General features: G+C 45.4%; 1 protein-coding gene across 1 annotated transcript; it reads right to left on the bottom strand.

Moving 5' to 3' along the window:
* Nucleotides 1–667: 667 nt before the first annotated feature.
* Nucleotides 668–3,173, bottom strand: LOC123086177 (uncharacterized). Its single transcript, XM_044507900.1, has 3 exons — nucleotides 1,925–3,173; nucleotides 1,434–1,618; nucleotides 668–956 (listed from the first exon to the last, which is right to left on the bottom strand). The coding sequence occupies exons 1-2, from the start codon at nucleotides 2,544–2,546 to the stop codon at nucleotides 1,509–1,511; spliced, it is 732 nt and encodes a 243-aa protein (XP_044363835.1). The 5' UTR covers nucleotides 2,547–3,173; the 3' UTR covers nucleotides 668–956; nucleotides 1,434–1,508.
* Between the last annotated feature and the right edge of the window lie 17,208 nt (nucleotides 3,174–20,381).

Here is a 20,381-nt window from a genome sequence, read left to right as displayed (position 1 = left end):
AGGGCTTATTTTGATCTATGAACCAAGAGTGCAAAGTTTTCCTTGAATTTGGCAAGACAAGATGCATGTGATGGCAACAGACAGTCACTAGGGAGTCATTTCATCTTACATGTATTGTTAGAATTTTAGAAAAAAAAACCCTAGAAATGTACTGTTTGATATATTTTTCAAATAAATAGATTAATGGATCTCAATAACCAAAAATATACTGGCAGAATATAGCAATTTACAATGTCAAATACAGATTCATGTATCTTTAATCGTCGTGGTATACTATTCTCAAGGACATATGTCGTTGCCAACCTTTTTACACCGACTGAAACTGCAAGATGCAAAATCACAATCAACAACTGAAGGAATATATTCGAAAGTGTGGTTCTTTTTCAGAAAATAGTAGTGTGATTTCAGATCCAAGACCATCACTGGTCAATGCCAAGGAGGCTAGGACAACATTTAATTCCTGCTATATAACTTACACCTATATGACTCAAAATAACAGTTTATAATGTTTTTACGATTCTGAAAACACTCCAATGTTCTTTAGAACCAAGACACCTTATAGGCCATTGCATCACAAGAAGTCAAAAAATACAAACACCAGGCAGAAAGAAGAGATCAAGAAACAACAACTACATTGAATTCAGGTCCAAGACCATCACTGGTCTAGGCCGAGGAGGTTACGAGAACATTGAATTCCTGATATAACTTACAACTACATGACCCACAATAACAGTTTATAACGTTCTTACGAATCTGATAACACCCCAATATAATCTTTAGAACTACAAGCCATCTTACAGACTAATGCATTACAATAATTCAGAAATATAAAAACCAAACAGAAACGGGAGATCAAGAAATAACAGCTGGTCTTTGTTGTGGTCATCAAAACGAGGGCTAGGCAGATTTGGAGCTCCCTCCCAACTCAATCAGTTGTATCTCAACACCCAGTAGTGCTGTTAACAACATAGTAACAAAACATCATGAGTGCGGTAGAAGACAAAGATGGCTGATGTTGCGATGCAGGTTCCATGAGGAATTCATTCAGTGCATATACAAGTAAAATGCTACTCCTCTGTTTACTTTTATAAGTCGTTTCAGACAACTGAAATTGAGCTGTTTTACAAGCTGTCTGAAATGTCTAGAGTGTCTTATAAAAGTGAACAGAGGGAGCACTATCAAATTGGCCTAACTTACTTTCTGTGCATATTTATTTAGGAACTACGTATGAATGATTGTCTAGAAGTTGATATATAGGTTGTGTTTCTTATAATCTTTTCTACCATGCACATACATATTTTCAGTAAAAAAATCATTATTTGATATTTTGACTCTGGATATATGCTTGTCAATAGAAATCTCTTCCTAAGTACAAAGTTTATCGTATTTTCAACTTGCACATATGAAGGATAAACGGGGAATATTTTGCTCACAAGGGGTTTAAAGGTGCAATTGTTGATCGCCTTCTTTATATTCAAGTCGGCGGTCCAATCTCATAGCACAATTTCTTATCTGATGAATTCATTCTTCAAAGAAGCTGGGGAAATACATGGCTCCATTTCATCATTGCTCTTGCGCTTCCTACTAGAAGAAGGTGCTTCGTGTTGATTTTCAGCATCTGTAAATAGCAAGATAAAATGGTAAACACACAGTTTTGCTGGCGACCCAATCAGTATCAAAAGATTCAGTCTATCACGACAGTCCCAATGCCAAAAGGTGGTATATTCAGTTCAGTAGGATAGAGAAGCACTGAAGTTAGTACTACTAGTTAAAATTCAGTTTCATCAAATATCACACTTATGTTATAGTGAGTGACTGGGATATATATGACCCCAGGGCCAACACTCCTGATGGGAGCTATGGACATGAGCAAGTTCTCGGCAACAACAGGGGACAGGCAAAGAAACTGCAAGTTCAGTCATACCTCGGCATGCATATGTTTGGGGTGTGGTGGGCCGTTCGCACGGAGAAGTAGGCACCAACGCAGCAGGTGGCCATGGCATTTGGAAAGGGTACGCCATGGTTCGATGACAACGGAACTTATCCTTGAGGCTCAGGTCCTTGAGATCAATGACAAAGTGAGAATACTTGCAACTCATGCAGTAAACAATTGCGAGCCCAGCAGCCACCATTTGGACACCAAACCGCCGGTTGAAGCTGTCCAGCCAGCCTATATGGCTTTGCTTCTCCAACTCCCACGCATGCCCGCCGCCGCCGTCCTTCTTCTTGAGTAGCCAGACTTGCAGCGTAGTCCTGCCGACCATAAGCAAAAGGCAACACACACCGGCCTCGGTGTCTCCGATGGCGTATGCTCCCGGCGGCATCATCGTGTGCGTCGCTATTGTAACTGGGAGAGGGACGATGGAGAAGGAGAATGCCATGGTGCTTGTATCGAGCAGGAGCGAGGAGTTCCGGTCATATCTCGAAAAGATGAGCCCGGCCGCGGCAGCGAGCATCGGTCGCATGCTCTGCGCATGCGCAGGCATGTGGATGCCGTCCGCCCACGGGTGGATGCGCCACTCGGCTGTGCGGGAGGCGTACTCCATGGCGCGCAACCTTTGGCCGTCTCGCTGCACGGTGACCACGCGGAATTCTCCATGGCCGTCCAGCAAGCAGTCCCATAAGTACTCCGCTGCTCCAGCTGCAGGGAAGGGCTCGTCCTTCGGTGGACGGGGCACGCGGACTTGCCGGTGGGAGACGGGGTCGTAGAGGGAAAGGGAGTGGCCTCTGCGGAGGAGGAGGAGGCCGTTGCGGCAGTCCCGGAAGCGCCACGCCGGGTCGTCCTCGAGGCGGGTGAGCAGGAAGTCGCCCCCACGCGCGGCGGCTGCGAGGTCCGGGTCGGAGCGGACGGCGGCCGCGGGGTGGAAGATGGGGAGCTGCTGGAGGTCCGGCTGGGAGGCGAAGAGGCCGAGGATGGGTGACCGGGGATGGAGCTCGCGAAAGCGGCGCAGGAAGGGGGAGCTTGAGGCGACGGGAGGCGCAGCAGGACGTCCTCGATGTTGTCGTCCTTGAGGGAGTCGATGGTGGTGACGGCTGGGCTAGTCTCCGACGGCTCCATCAGGAGAACCTGGAGGCCGTGGAGCGCGGCGTGGCGGAGCAGCTGAGCTGAGGATCCGCCGGCCGTGGATGTGGTGTGGGTCAGGGCGGAAGCATGCGGGGTTCAGTCTTTAGAGCTTCTATATTCTTTTTTGCCGGCAAATCGGCCGACGACGACAAGCGGGCCGTTCATACTTATCCAATTGGGCTGGACCAATGAAAAGAAGCCAGTGCGGTGCATGCACCCATATAAAAAATTGTTTATCTGAAAAAATATTAAAGATTGTTTTTCTGTTCAATTCATTTTGCCTTTTGTCACTTGTGTTTGTCGGTTCCCCTCGTCTTCGGTGGATCCTACACTACAACACGGCCGAAATTAGGAGGCACTAAAAAACGCCTTTGAAAGGCAGAAAAATGCCTTCAAAGATGTACCAAGGCGTTTGAGAAAAACGCTAGAGACAATTACGAAGGGAAAGGCCTATGTAGGCGTTTTTAAAAAGTGCCTCGGATGCTCAGGTCTTTGAGGGCACTTTTCGTTGTGCCTCCGTGCTTAAATCGTGGTGATTTTCTATAGAACGCCTTTATGGTAGGTAATCTAAGGCAATTTTTTAGTGCCTCCTATAAAATGTCTTTGTTTGTCAACCGTGTTGTAGTGCTAGGCACCTGGCGGCATGAAATCCATAGATTAGAAGTTGAAGTATAATTTTTAGTTTGTAGTACCACAAAGTAGTTGGTATGTGAAATTCCCCACTTCATAGCCACTGTCGAGGATCTAACCGACATGCTCGACTACGATTCCGAAGACATCGACGTTATGGATAATAATACCGAAGATGAGAAGAGCCAGAACCCGCCGTTCACCGGACGCTGGACGGCCACTTCCTCGTATGATGTATACGTGGTGGACATACCAAAAGAGGATGACGGCGACAATGGGAGGAATCTAGAGGATGAACGTGCTCAGACAATGGGAGGAATCTAGAGGAATCTAGAGGATGAACGTCAACGGCGCCGATCAAAATCGCATCGGGAAAAAGATAACAATACCGGCACCGGAGACATAAACACACCGGATAACGCCAAAGACCAAGACGCCCCTGTCGAGCCAACATCCGATCAGGATGATTGGGAAGAGGGGCAAGTCAACCCCGATGATCCTATCGGGAACGAGGGCTCGGAGGATAGTAACTACTTACCGACCTCCGAAGAGGATGAGAGCCTTGGCGACGAAGACTTCATCATACTAGAGGACCCCCTTGAACAAGAGCGCTTTAAGCGCCGTCTAATAGCCACAACAAGAAGCCTGAAAAAGAAGCGGCAACAACTTCAAGCCGATCAGGATTTACTCAATGACAGATGGACTAACATCCTGGCAGCCGAGGAATATGGCCTCGAGCACCCAACTAAGAGTTACCCAAAGCGCAGGTGCTCTCCCAATTCGATGATGAGGTCCCAGAGCTTATACCGACAACACGTAATGCGGCTGATGGGCCTGACCGACCACCTCGTGGCTGGGACAGAGAGGTAACCCAAGCCGAACACCAACCCGCGCCACCTCGCCGTATAGGCAGAGAAACAACAGCTGCAGGATACACGCACGACCTGTGATAGGACCTGGACAATAGAGCCGGTCATACCAGATCAATTGATGGATCAAGGGGGCGTGCACCAGCGCAAGAAGACGACCATCAGCCTGGCGCAATAAACACAACCTCACCCGGGCCGAAAACCGCATACGGACTCCATCTGAGCTGCATCGTGACGTCGCCCGATACAGAGGAGCCGCACACCCCCTATGCTTCACCGATGAGGCAATGGAGCATCAGTTCCCAGAAGGGTTTAAACCCATGAACATTGAATCATACGATGGCACAACAGATCCCGCAGTATGGATTGAAGACTTTCTTCTCCACATTCATATGGCCCGCGGTGATGACTGACATGCTGTCAAGTGTCGGCATCCTGGATATGGGGGTATCCAGCCCTGCCTGCCTGCGGCCCACCACGTGGCTCCTGTCGTGGTACTAAGTCTGACAGTAGAATAGGGGGTAGGTATGGAGAGGCAAGATCCTAGCTATGGAGTAGTTGTGTACGCAAGAGATTTACGAGTTCAGGCCCTTCTCAGAGGAAGTAACAGCCCTACGTCTCGGAGCCCGGAGGCGGTCGACTGGATTATATGCGTAAGAGTTACAGGGGTGCGAACCCTTCTGCCAGTGGAGGGGGGTGGCTTATATAGAGGATGCCAAGACCCCAGCCAGCCCACGTAGCGGAGGGTTAAAGTACATTAAGGCCTGGCGTTACTGGTAACGCCTTACATAAAGTGTCATCATGACCATAAAGACTACTTAATTACAGACCGTTTGGATATAGAGTAGATCTTGAACTCCTGGTGGTCGAGTGAGTCTTCATGGTCGAGTGTCTTCAAGTTCGTCGAGTGTCTTCCAGTCAGTCGAGTGGAGTCCCTCTAGGTCGACTGGAAGATGACTTCATCTAAAGATGTCCTCGGGGAGGGTACCTTGGACAGGTTCATGACCCTACCCTAGGTACATGACTTCATCATTAGCCCCCGAATGGATCGAGGTTTGAGTGAGGAAGGAGTTGGGAATTCTTCCGACTCCTCTTTCTATGCTATGAGTACGTCTTGTTCTGGATCAAATGACTATAGGTGACGGTATCAACTTCTTTTTCAATCGCCTTGATCCATTCTGGATGTAGGTCGAGTGATCTTTCTACACTTGGAGATCTCCGAGCGACGGATCGCAGGAGATCTTCCGTCTGACAAGTTTCCCTGCGGTTAGCGTATTTAGTGGGATCCGAATTTTGGGAAGCGCGCGAAGCGGAGAAGGCCGCGGTACTTGGATGGGATAAGACAGAGACGCCTCGATCCCCGCGCCGCCTTTTTCACCACGTATCCCTCGCGCGACTGTTTTGGGATTTGACAGGATTGCCCGGGTCCACCAGTCAGCCACTCGGAAGCGACTCCATATAAGGAACCGGGCGGAGGTTTTTGAACAATGCTCCCTCATTTTCCCCTCCCCCGTCTTCAGATTCATCCACTGCCCTTGCCATCTGTTCAGCATCGTTGCTCCGTACCAGCCTCGTCGGCGACAATGGTGAAGGAGAAGACGGCGGCTTTGGAGCGGGCGAAGAAGGCGACGGCGTAGGCGAAGGGAAGAGCGACCAGTCGGGGTGGATCCTCGTCGCGGTCCCGCCCGCCACAAGGTTGGATCGAAGGGTATTGGATCCGCTCGACCATCACCCAGAAGGATCTCGACGACCTGGCCAACGAGGGGCTGATTGAGCACGGGGCAGCGAGGCTCCCGGGGACGGAGTGGCAGCCGCAGCCTCAGGAGGGTGAGTGCGTCCTCCTAGCGACTCATGTCGATCGTGGATTTTATTTGCTGCCGCATCTTTTCTTTAGGGGGTTTCTGAACTTCTTCGGGGCTCAGCTCCACCACTTCACCCCCAATTCCATTGCCTATCTCGCCGCTTTCGTTTCTCTGTGCGAAAACTTCTTGGGTTGTCGGCCGCATTGGGGCCTTTTCAAACACATATTCACTTGTCGCTCTCAGACGGTCAAAAAGACTAACCCGAATGACGAGAGAACCCAAGTAATCTAGATGTGCCGGGGTCTTGGGGTCCAGATGAGGAGTAAGAGTGCTTTTCCAGCTATGACCCTTCTCGAGTCAATTAGAGGGTGACAGTCGACCTGGTTCTACTGCCGAGACCAGTCGACGCCAGGGCAGTCGACTGGGCTCCCTCCCTTCTCCATGAGTCGAGTGAACAAGCCGTCTTCTCTGAAAGTAGTTCCGGAGGAGAAGGCCCAGGTTAAAATGTTGATGGAGCGGGTAGTCCAACTCATTCGCGATGGTGTGACTGGCATGGATCTTCTGGAGGTTTTCCTTCGACGGCGTGTCCAACCACTCACTACTAGGAAAAGGGCTATAGATGGAAATGACACTAATGGCGCACCAGACATGTGGTGCACCATTAGTATATACTAATGGCGCACCACCTTCTAATGCGCCATTAGTGTTGAAACTACTAATGGCGCACCCTGCCCACGGTGCGCCATTAGTACCAATTTTTTTTTTGAACTAGTGCGCCTGTCCAAACATACTAATGGCGCATCCACTGGTGGTGCGCCATTACTAGTTGTAACTAGTAATGGCGCACCAGCCAGAAGGTGTGCCACTAATGTTATTTTTTTTATTATTGTTTTTATTCCTTTTTTTGCAAAAGTACTAATGGCGCACCACCAGGGGGTGCGCCATTAGTAACCTGGATTACTAATGGCGCATTTGTTGCTGGTGCGTCATTAGTAAGTGGGCAGCAACAAGATATTTTGGACAGCCTCTCCTCCCACACTCACTTTCTCCCCACTTGATTCTCTCCACCGCCTCCTCCTTGTCTCGGGTGCCTCCTCTTTTTCACCTCATTTCCACCATAGATTCATTCAAATTAAGTGGTTAAGTTACCTTGTTTTGCTAGGTAAGTAAGGGGGGAAGCTATATTTATGTTGTTCTCCCTACAACAATGTGCACATGCACTTTTTATGGCCTAGCTAGATCTATGTATGTTCGTGGTGTTGCATATGTTTGTGGTGTTGCATATGTGTTTGTGTTTGGAGGTGTACCGGTATTTGAACTGCGATAGTTGCCAATATTTTGCTGGAATGTTGATTCATTTCCGTTTCGGCGAGAATTTTGGCATTAAGCATTCTTTTTGGTCCTATTTTTAGGGAAAGTCATGCCAAATTTTTTCTTGGTTCTAAAATATCGTTTTGCTCTACCCCGCAGGCGACCATGGTCCGCACGATGACCGAAGGCATCGTGAATAGGTTTTTGAGGTCCGCGAAGGCCGAGATGCTTTAAAAGAACGAGACGGAGATAAGATGTCCGTGTCGAAGATGCAAGCTGAATAGCCTTATTGCGGACCCAGATTCCGGGCAGGTGCGGGACCACCTGCTCTTGCGTGGTTTCATGGATGGCTATCGGTGGCAAGGTGATGAAGATGACTACGAAGTCGTCCATGGGGGCCGGGCAAGAAATGAGGAAGGGCACCAAGACAACCACCGCGGCTCGGGGGGGCGAGAAGACGAAGAATCCCCAGGAGATGATCACGACGGTGATGTTGTACACAGTCATCATGTAGAAGATGCAGGACATGATGATGATGCCGGCGGAGCAGACGACGCTAGACCATCGATGGGCTGGGTGCAGGACCCTCATATTCAAGAGCTGCTTCTCAAGCAGACGGATAACGCAAGAGCTGCCGCCCGAGAGAAAGCCAAGATGGATCAACTTGAGTTAGACGCGGTTACTCTATTGTATGAAGGATGCAGGCCCGAGGATACCCGCCTGAAATTAACGCCCAAAGAGTGATCATGTTTTGCTTGTGAGAAAAATTTAGTCAACGGGCCTGCCAAATTCAGATCCGTATGTATTTTGCAAAATTCTATGTCTACAATGCTCTGCACGGAGCTACTCTAGCTAATTGCTCCCACTTTCAATATGTATCAAGATTGAGACTTAGAATCATCTGGATCAGTGTCAAAAACTTGCATCGACGTAATCCTTTTACGACGAACCTTTTGTCACGTCCATAATCGAGAAACATATCCTTATTTCACTAAGGATAATTATGACCGCTGTCAAGTGATCTACTCCTAGATCACTATTGTAGTCCCTTGCCAAATCAGTGCAGGGTGTACAATAGATCTCGTACACAGCATGACATACTTTATAGAACCTATGGCCAAGGCATAGGGAATGACTTCCATTCTCTTTCTATCTTCTGCCGTGGTCGGGCTTTGAGTCTTACTCAACTTCACACCTTGTAATACAGGCAAGAACTCTTTCTTTGACTGCTCCATTTTGAACTACTTCAAAATCTTGTCAAGGTATGTACTCATTGAAAAAACTTATCAAGCGTCTTGATCTATCTCTATAGATCTTGAAGCTCAATATGTAAGCAGCTTCACTGAAGTCTTTCTTTGAAAAACTCCTTTCAAACACTCCTTTATGCTTTACAGAATAATTCTACATTATTTCCGATCAACAATATGTCATTCACATATACTTATCAGAAATGCTGTAGTGCTCCCACTCACTTTCTTGTAAATACAGGCTTTTCCAAAAGTCTGTATAAAACCATATGCTTTGATCAACTCATCAAAGCGTATATTCCAACTCCGAGATGCTTGCACCAGTCCATTGATGGATCGTTGGAGCTTGCACATTTTGTTAGTACCTTTAGGATTAACAAAACCTTATGGTTGTATCATATACAACTCTTCTTTAATAAATCCATTAAAGAATGTGGTTTTGACATCCATTTGCCAGATTTCATAACATGTGGCAATTGCTAACATGATTCGGACAGACTTAAGCATCGCTACAGTTTAAGAAAATCTCATTGTAGTTAACACCTTGAACTTGTTGAAAAGATTTCGCAACAAGTCGAGCTTAGTAGATAGTAACACTACTATCAGTGTCCGTCTTCCTCTTGAAGATCCATTTATTTACTATGGCTTGCTGATCATCGGGCAAATCCATCAAAGTCCATACTTTGTTCTCATACATGGATCATATCTCAGATTTCATGGCCTCAAACCATTTCGCGGAATCTGGGCTCATCATCGCTTCCTCATAGTTCGTAGGTTCATCATGATCTAGTAGCATGACTTCCAGAAAAGGATTACCGTACCACTCTGGCGCGGATCTTACTCTGGTTGATCTACGAGGTTCAGTAGTATCTTGTTCTGAAGTTTCATGATTATCATCATTAGCTTCCTCACTAACTGGTGTAGGTGTCACAGAAACAGTTTTCTGTGATGTACTATTTTCCAATAAGGGAGCAGGTACAGTTACCTCGTCAAGTTCTACTTTCCTCCCACTCACTTCTTTCGAGAGAAACTCCTTCTCCAGAAAGTTTCCGAATTTAGCAACAAAAGTCTTGCCTTCGGATCTGTGATAGAAGGTGTATCCAATAATTTCCTTTCGATATCCTATGAAGACACACTTCTCCGATTTGAGTTTGAGCTTATCAGGATGAAACTTTTTCATATAAGCATCGCAACCCCAAATTTAAGAAACGACAGCTTAGGTTTCTTGCCAAACTATAGTTCACACGGTGTCGTCTCAACGAATTTAGATGGTGCCCTATTTAACGTGAATGCAGCTGTCTCTAATGCATAACCCCAAAATGATAGTGGTAGATCGGTAAGAGACATCATAGATCGCACCATATCTAATAAAGTACGGTTATGACGTTCGGACACACAATTACATTGTGGTGTTCTAGGTGGCATGAGTAGTGAAACTATTTCACATTGTTTTTAACTAAAGGCCAAACTCGTAACTCAAATACTCTTCTCTACGATCAGATCGTAGAAACTTTATTTTCTTGTTACGATGATTTTTCACTTCACTCTGAAATTCGTTGAACTTTTCAAATGTTTCAGATTTATGTTTCATCAAGTAGATATACTCATATCTGCTCAAATCATCTATGAAGATCAGAAAATAATGATACCTGTCGCGAGCCTTAATATTCATCGGACCACATACATCAGTATGTATGATTTCCAACAAATCTATTGCTCGCTTCATTGTTCCGAAGAACAGAGTCTTAGTCATCTTGCCCATGAGGCATGGTTCGCAAGCATCAACTGATTCATAATCAAGTGATTCCAAAAGCCCATCAGTATGGAGTTTCTTCATGCGCTTTACACCAATATGACCTAAACGGCAGTGCTACAAACAAGTTGCACTTATCATTATTAACTTTGCATCTTTTGGTTTCAATATTATGATTATGTGTATCACTACGATCAAGATCCAACGAACTATTTTCATTGGGTGTGTAACCATATAAGGTTTCATTCATGTAAACAGAACAACACTTTATTCTCTTACTTAAATGAATAACTGTATTACAATAAACATGATCAAATCATATTCATGCTCAACGCAAACACCAAATAACACTTATTCAGGTTCAACACTAATCCCCAAAGTATAGGGAGTGTGCGACGATGATCATATCAATCTTGGAACCACTTCCAACACACATCGTCACTTCACCCTTAACTAGTCTCTGTTTATTCTGCAACTCCCGTTTCGAGTTACTAATCTTAGCAACTGAACTAGTATCAAATACTGAGGGGTTGCTATAAACACTAGTAAAGTACACATCAATAACATGTATATCAAATATACTTATGTTCACTTTGCCATCCTTCTTATCCGCCAATCACTTGGGGTAGTTCCGCTTCCAGTGACCAGTCCCTTTGCAGTAAAAGCACTTAGTCTCAGGCTTAGGATCAGACTTGGGCTTCTTCACTTGAGCAGCAACTTGCTTGCCGTTCTTCTTGAAGTTCCCCTTCTTCCCTTTGCCCTTTTCTTGAAACTAGTGATCTTGTCAACCATCAACACTTGATGTTTTCCTTGATTTCTACCTTCGTCAATTTCCGCATTACGAAGAGCTTGGGAATCGTTTTTGTTATCCCTTGCATATCATAGTTCATCACGAAGTTCTACTAACTTGGTGATGGTGACTAGAGAATTCTGTCAATCACTATCTTATCTAGAAGATTAACTCCCACTTGATTCAAGCGATTGTAGTACCCAGACAATCTGAGCACATGCTCACTAGTTGAGCGATTCTCCTCCATCTTTTAGCTATAGAACTTGTTGGAGATTTCATATCTCTCAACTCGGGTATTTGCTTGAAATATTAACTTCTCCTGGAACATCTCATATGGTCCATGACGTTCAAAACGTCTTTGAAGTCCCGATTCTAAGCCGTTAAGCATGGTGCACTTAAACTATCAAGTAGTCATCATATTGAGCTAGCCAAACGTTCATAACGTCTGCATCTGCTCCTGCAATAGGTCCGTCACCTAGCGGTGCATCAAGGACATAATTCTTCTGTGCAGCAATGAGGATAAACCTCAGATTACGGATCCAATCCGCATCTTTGCTACTAACATCTTTCAACACAATTTTCTCTAGGAACATATCAAAATAAACACAGGGAAGCAACAACGTGAGCTATTGATCTACAACATGATTTGCAAAATACTACCAGGACTAAGTTCATGATAAATTTAAGTTCAGTTTAATCATATTACTTAAGAACTCCCACTTAGATAGACATCCCTCTAATCCTCTAAGTGATCACGTGATCCAAATCAACTAAACCATGTCCGATCATCACGTGAGATGGAGTAGTTTCATCGGTGAACATCATTATGTTGATCATATCTACTATATGATTCACGCTCGACCTTTCGGTCTCCGTGTTCCGAGGCCATATCTGTATATGCTTGGCTCGTCAAGTATAACCTGAGTATTCCGCGTGTGCAACTGTTTTGCACCCGTTGTATTTGAACGTAGAACTTATCACACCCGATCATCACGTGGTGTCTCAGCACGAAGAACTTTCGCAACGGTGCATACTCAGGGAGAACACTTCTTGATAATTAGTGAGAGATCATCTTATAATGATACCGTCAATCAAAGCAAGATAAGATGCATAAAAAGATAAACATCACATGCAATCAATATAAGTGATATGATATGGCCATCATCATCTTGTGCCTGTGATCTCCATCTCCGAAGCACCGTCATGATCACCATCGTCACCGGCGCGACACCTTGATCTCCATCGTAGCATCGTTGTCGTCTCGCCAATCTTATGCTTCCACGACTATCGCTACCGTTTAGTGATAAAGTAAAGCATTGCATCGCGATTGCATTGCATACAATAAAGCGACAACCATATGGCTCCTGCCAGTTGCCGATAACTCGGTTACAAAACATGATCATCTCATACAATAAAATTTAGCATCATGCCTTGACCATATCATATCACAACATGCCCTGCAAAAACAAGTTATTTGGAGGGGGAAGGAAAGAGTACTAGTATTAGGAAGTAGTACTAGTAGTAGTAATAGGAAGAGGGGGAAGGAGAAAGGAAAGGGGGGGCGGCCCCCCTCCCCAATTCGGATTGGGCTTGGGGGCGCGCCCCCTTCCCTTGCTCCTTCTCTCTTCCTCCTACATGGGCCCAATAAGGCCCATATACCTCCCGGGGGGTTCCGGTAACCTCCCCGGGCTCCAAACTTCTCCGGAACCTTTCCGGTGTCCAAATATATCCGTCCAATATATCAATCTTTATTTCTCGACCATTTCGAGACTCCTCGTCATGTCCGTAATCATATCCGGGACTCCGAACAACCTTCGGTACATCAAAATACATAAATTCATAATATAACTGTCATCGAAACCTTAAGCGTGCGGACCCTACGGTTCGAGAACGATGTAGACATGACTGAGACACATCTCTGGTCAATAACCAATAGCGGGACCTGGATGCCCATATTGGTTCCTACATATTCTACGAAGATATTTATCGGTCAAACCGCATAACAACATACGTTGTTCCCTTTGTCATCGGTATGTTACTTGTCCGAGATTCGATCGTCGGTATCCAATACCTAGTTCAATCTCGTTACCGGCAAGTCTCTTTACTCATTCCGTAATACATCATCTCACAACTAACATATTAGTTGCAGTGCTTGCAAGGCTTATGTGATGTACATTACCGAGTGGGCCCAGAGATACCTCTCCGACAATCGGAGTGACAAATCCTAATCTCGAAATACGCCAACCCAACATCTACCTTTGGTGACACCTGTAATGCTCCTTTATAATCACCCAGTTACGTTGTGACGTTTGGTAGCACCCAAAGTGTTCCTTCGGTAAACGGGAGTTGCATAATCTCATAGTTATAGGAACATGTATAAGTCATGAAGAAAGCAATAGCAACATACTAAATGATCGGGTGCTAAGCTAATGGAATGGGTCATGTCAATCAGATCATTCAACTAATGATGTGACCTCGTTAATCAAATAACAACTCATTGTTCATGGTCAGGAAACATAACCATCTTTGATTAACGAGCTAGTCAAGTAGAGGCATACTAGTGACACTTTGTTTGTCTATGTATTCACACATGTATTATGTTTCCGGTTAATACAATTCTAGCATGAATAATAAACATTTATCATGATTATAAGGAAATAATAACTTTATTATTGCCTCTAGGGCATATTTCCTTAAGCCGTCGGGGGCACGAAGACGTCGATGCCACCCTCCTCCTCGTCCGGCTCTTCCTCGTCGGCGGGTGCTTCTTGGGCGGGGGCAGGAACTCCCGTGGCCGCCCTGGCCTTGCCTGCTCCGGCCTCGCCCGTCCCGGCCTTGCCTGCTCCGGCCACGGCCCCGCCTCGCCAGCTCCGACCAGCGCCTGCCCCGGCCAGCGCCCGCCCCGGCCGCGCATGGCGAGCTCCTGCCTCGCCCGCCCGTAGTACATGGAGAGTAGAATCGGGGAGAGAGGGAGTGTGGGCGTGGAGAGGAGAGAGGGAGTGTGCTGCACGTGGGTGGGCCTGGAGAAGAGAAAGGGGGAGAGAGAGGCTGGCAAGTGGGGTAGCGCCTACAAAAAGCTAATGCCGGCGTCCCCAGCTGCCCCCCAGGCGGGCTGGGTGCGGGGTGAGCGTGCCGGCGCTAACTTTTGCTAAATCCGGCGTAAAACAACGTCTTGGGGCCCTGACTGGGGCGTTTTTTACTCGCCGGCGTCCAAAAAAGCGCCTGGGGGGGGCTTCTTGGGGGCCTTAGTGGAGATGCCCTAACCAACCGACCGACCGACCGACCGTGCTAACCCGCACGACTCCTTGACTCATCAAACTCCCATGGACGACGATCTTGATGAACTTCCGGCACCGCACTCCGGCACCACCTCTCCCGTCAGCGATCACCTTTCACCGCCTTGCTGACGACAGCCCGCCGTCTCCCTCCATGTCGCTGCACGGAACGACAATCGTCTGCTCCACCTCGTCGCTGCACCGCCCAGCGACTTTATCGCCCGCTCCTCCTCGTCGCTGCACCACCCAGCGACCATATCGCCCGCCCCGAGGCGCTAGTCGGGTCGCCACCCCGGGGCAAGCGCGGCTTCAAACCGACCTTGCTCTGATACCAATTGTTGAGATTCTGCCACAGGATCGATCACATCAAATCACGAACACACGCGATAGAAAAACTGATAGCCAAGGGTACGTGTCATACCCTAAAAATTCCTCTTTTTATTTTCTCCTTTTCTTGCCATGGTTACAAAACTCACGGCCAAGTGCATATATATATATATATATATATATATATATATATATATATATATATATATATATATATGCACAGCAGCCGTCCGCTCCGACCCGGACCTCGTAGCCGCCGCGCGCGGGGGCGACTTCCTGCTCACCCGCCTCGAGGACGACACGGCGTGGCGCTTCCGGGACTGCCGCAACGGGTGCCTCCTCCTCTGCAGAGGCGACTCCGTCTCCCTCTACGACCCTGTCTCCCACCGGCACGTCGCCGTGCCCCGTCCACGGAACGACGAACCACTCCTCCCTGTACTACCACCCGGAGCAGCGGAGTACATATGGGACTGCTTGCTGGACGGCCATGGAGAATTCCGCGTGGTCACCGTGCAGCGAGAGGGCCAAAGGTTGCGCGGCATGGAGTACGCCTCCCGCACGGCCAAGTGGCGCATCCACCCGTGGGTGGACGGCATCCGCATGCCTGCACATGCGCAGAGCATGTGACCGATGCTCGCTGCTGCGGCCGGGCTCATCTTCTGGAGATATGACCGGAACTCCTCGCTCCTGCTCGACACCAGCACCATGGCATTCTCCATCGTCCCTCTGCCAGTTACAATAACGACGCACACGATGATGCCGCCGGGAGCATACGCCATCGGAGACACCGAGGCCGGTGTGTGCTGCCTTTTGCTTATGGTCGGCAGAACTACGCTGCAAGTGTGGCTACTCAAGAAGAAGGACGGCGGTGGCGGGCATGCGTGGGAGTTGGAGAAGCAAAGCCATATCGGCTGGCTGGACAGCTTCAACCGGCGGTTCGGCGTTCATATGGTGGCTGCTGGGCTGGCAATTGTTTACTGTATGAGTTGCAAATTTTCTCACTTTGTCATTGATCTCAAGGACCTGAGCCTCATGGATAAGTTCCGTTGTCATCGAACCATGGCGTACCCTTTCCAAATGCCATGGCCACCTGCTGCGTTGGTGCCTACTTCTCCGTGTGATCGACCCACCACACCCCAAACATATGCTTGCGGAGGTATGAATGAACTTGCAGTTTCTTTTGCTTGTCACCTGTTGTTGCAGAGAACATGCTCATGTCCATGACTTCCATCAGGAGTGCTGGCCCTGGGATCTCATGTATCACAATCACCATAACATATCATATTTGATGAAACTGAAATTTTACTAGTAGTAACTTTAGTGCTTCTCTATCCTACTGAACTGGCATCTGACAATACCACCTTCTGGCACTAGGAACTGTCGTGATAGACTGCATCTTTTGATACTGATTGAATTGTCAGCAAAACTGTGTGTTTACCATTTTATCTTGCCATTACAGATGCTCAAAATCAACACGAAGCACCCTCTTCTAGTAGGAAGCGCAAGAGCAATGATGAAGTGGAGCCATGTATTCTCGTAGCTTCTTTGAAGAAGGAATTTGTCGGATAAGAAATTTTGCTATGAGATTGGACCGCCGACTTGAATAAAGAAGGCAATCAACACTTGTGGGTTTAAACCGCCCCTTGTGAGCAAAATATTCCCCGGCTATCCTTGATATGTGCAAGTTGGAAATACGATAAACTCTGTACTTAGGAAGAGATTTCTATTGAGAAGCATATATTCCCTTTGGAGAAACAGAGCCAAAATTTCAAAATTATGACTTTTTACTGAAAATATGTATGTGCATGGTACACAAGATTGTAAGAAACACAACCTGTATATCAACTTCTAGACAATCATTCATACGTAGTTCCTAATTAAATTATGCCAATTTGATTGTCTAGAAGTATATAGGTTTTCTAGAAGTTGATTTTGAGCATATACAAAATAACTTTTTCGCAGAGTTATTATTTACAAGTTGATTTTGAGCATATACATAAATAAATAGGTTGTCTAGAAGTTGATTTTCAGCATATACATAAACAAATAGGTTGTCTAGAAGTTATTTGTTTATTATGTCTAGAAGTTGGTTTTTCGAAAATTCTGCAAACATTTATTTACATTGTATATACGTTTTCTAAAATTTCACAAACGTTTTTTTAAAAAGCATGAACATTTATTAAATTTCATGGACATTTTTTCTTAATGCTATCGACATTTTTCATAAGTAGTTCAAACATTTTTTTACAATGTATGCACATTTTTTAATCTGTGGTTATTTTTTTAATTGAGTAAGTAACTTTTAAAGTATGTATATAAATATAATTAATAAAATGAAGAAAGAAAAAGAAAAGGAGAGGTGTATCAGCACATTTTTTTTGTTGGGTGGAACTACAATCAGCATGAAATGTGCAAAATGTGCTACCTCGATTGAGCAGGGGCGGGCAACATGGTGGTTGGGTGGAACCAAACTGACGTAGACAAGATGTCCTAATCATCGCGTGCGTTGCTTGGAAGAAGTCGATCCCCAAATAATAATCGGTGTTGCTTAGTGCGATCTTGCAGTTTACATTTAAAGTAGGAGTATGATTCGGTCGACATGCATCACTAGTTGTCTTGTCTATAGTTGTCATGGTTTTATGCGGCCAAATCTGCTGCGGCAGTGATCTTTATTCAATCTGTCCATTTCGCTCTGGCAGAAAGGGCCCTACGACCAGATGAAATGAATGTGTGGATGTACCTAGACATTGGCTGAGTGAAATGGTTGCATCGACAACTCTAGGTCGCTAAGTCAATGACATGGGATGGCACAAATGTAAATATAACATAGTACATATCGGACTATTAATCCTTGACGGAGAAGGAGGCTTACAGGAGCATCGAGCGATGGTGAAGCAAAAAAGTAAGATGTGGAAGACAAGAAAATTCGTGTTTGTGGTTCTCGTATAAAGGCGAAAGAGGAAAACACATGGCCGCGGATTACCATGGACATAGACAAAGCATATAGACGTGTGTAAAGAAGACAAATTTAATCAACCATGATTTGTAGCGGTAATCTTGCAAATTTCTACACTTGTTCACAAAGAAACCTTACATGTGTGTACGTGTGTATACTAATTGGCCGTGAGTATCCATGAAATCTATCGTTTGAATGGTGTTCGGGGATAATATAATGTACTTGGGATAGCAACTTCTTCAACTAGTACATCATAAGTAGGTCAAGCCACAACTTGTTACTCACGTCAATCCTCTCTTCCCCACTTTGACAAAGACTTGCTACATGTAGGAGTACATCCAAAACTAGCTTGCTCTAACTTTCTTGTGGAAGCTGCCCTAAAAGTTGGAAACAGGACATCAATGGTTTTACCATTTCTCCACACCCAACAATAAGGCTGGTCACAGTAGGGAGTATAACTTAGACTAGTGTCATGCATATGACACTAGTGTAAGTTATTACCTTCATAGTGCAAAGTAACATAGAGTAGTATCATAGATTGCTTCATTTATTATCTCATAGGCTCATTTTGCCTCGGGAAGCGCTATGTTATGTTACCACAAGCACCTCTTTCCTCATTAAATACTTGCCACATAAGTAAAATTGTCTTGGGTTGTGTTAAGTTACTATCTATGTTACTTCCACTATGGCTAGCCTAAGCAGTGCATATTTATACAAGAATGAATTGAAATGGTGGTGGTCCACAGGAAAAGTTTAAACTAGACAAAGCTCGTCCCTTTTCCCATTTGGATTAATAAACTACTATGGGGACTACTAATTTTAGGTGTGGCTCGGCTGTATAGAATCAAACTATATAGGTCTTCAAACCGAAGTGAGCCTCGGAACCTTCCCGGAAGCAGCTCTAGGCATGCATATTGTTCTTTCTAAATTAGTCACGCCTCAGTGGGAACCGCCTGAACTAAACTAAAAGATTAGCACCGTAGGTATCCACAACTTCTTAGTGCACTTCTGTATATATGCCGGATCATTTGTCACACAGATGCGAGATGACACCTTGTTTGTCGCTCATCAGGCATGTACTCCCTCCGTCCCATAATGTAAGACGCTTTTTGACACTACACTGGTGTGAAAAAACGTCTTACATTATGGACGGAGGGAGTAGTATATATATGCCAGGTTTATCTAACTTGTATATGGAGTATATGCTCCTGAAGTTTTATTTAAAGAGTATATACTCCTGTGATGCTTGATTAATTATCAAATTATTAAACTACAATCAGCATGAAATGTGCAAAACATACACGGCACGTATGTGCTACCTCGATTGAACAGGGGCGGGCAACGTGGTGGTTGAGTGGAACCAAACCGACGTAGACAAGATGTCCTAATCATCGCGTGCGTTGCTTGGAAGAAGTCGATCCCCAACCAATAATCGGTGTTTCCTTTTCGCCGATGCTTCCATGCAATTAAATAGCTGCCGTGATAAGTGTCCTTCAAAGATACTCTGTAAAAAAATATAAGACTTTTTTAGAAAAAGTATTATATTTCTTTACAGAGAGAGTAGAAAGCAAAACATGTGCACTAGCAGTGCTATACTCGTGAGCTATCCCAGGAAAATCAGAATGTTCATATATTTTTACTTGTACTACAAGAGTCCTAACTCCCGAGGGTGTTTTTGTCATTTGGCGCGTGCTTTGGTTCACTGATAACCCAGGTCCGTTGTGAGATTTATCCCTCTGAAAAAGCATCTGATGCTTCCCCGAAAAAAAAGCATCTGATACAGCCAAGGATTATTTTGTTTCACAAAAAGAAACAAAAATGACAAATCCAACATAAATAGTGTCAATAAAGACAAAAGCATGAATAGTGTAAAAATGACACAATTCACATCTGAATTTGTCTTTTTTGTTTTTCAATGTGTATTTTAAATTGTGATCTGAATATTAAGGGCTCGTAGACACATATATTGTGAACATTCATGACATTTTATGATATTTGTTGACACATCTAGACTTGAATTTTTTAAATTGGTCTCATGGGAGCATTTGCGTGCTTGTATGACCTGATATTCTCCCGTAGGGTGGCTGGCTGTTGGTTTGGAAGCGCGTGTCCATGCCAACAGATTATTCTGGTAGAGAATTTGGAAGTATTCCCTCCATTCTTTGAAGTTTCAGAATTGTGACGAAGAATTTTCTTGAATGATGCTCGGCAGCAGAGTTTGTGATGATTGATGCCTACATGCCTCCACGGTCTTCCAGTGTAAAGCAGAAAAACTAGGTTGATGGTGAAATATACAGGTCAGTAGACAACGAATTAGTGCAGCCCTAGATTATTCTGTTTTATGCACATCTCCAATG

This window comes from Triticum aestivum, chromosome 1B, assembly GCF_018294505.1.
Source record: "Triticum aestivum cultivar Chinese Spring chromosome 1B, IWGSC CS RefSeq v2.1, whole genome shotgun sequence".
Taxonomy (NCBI): domain Eukaryota; kingdom Viridiplantae; phylum Streptophyta; class Magnoliopsida; order Poales; family Poaceae; genus Triticum; species Triticum aestivum.
This window is presented reverse-complemented; position numbering and strand designations above follow the sequence as displayed.

Bases quoted from the DNA above. Each gene is read 5' to 3' on its own strand.
- LOC123086177 (XM_044507900.1), bottom strand. From the start codon at position 2,546: ATGGAGTACGCCTCCCGCACAGCCGAGTGGCGCATCCACCCGTGGGCG. The intron at 1,619-1,924 runs GTATGACTGAAC...TGCTATTTACAG, and splicing joins CCAAACATATGCATGCCGAG to ATGCTGAAAATCAACACGAA.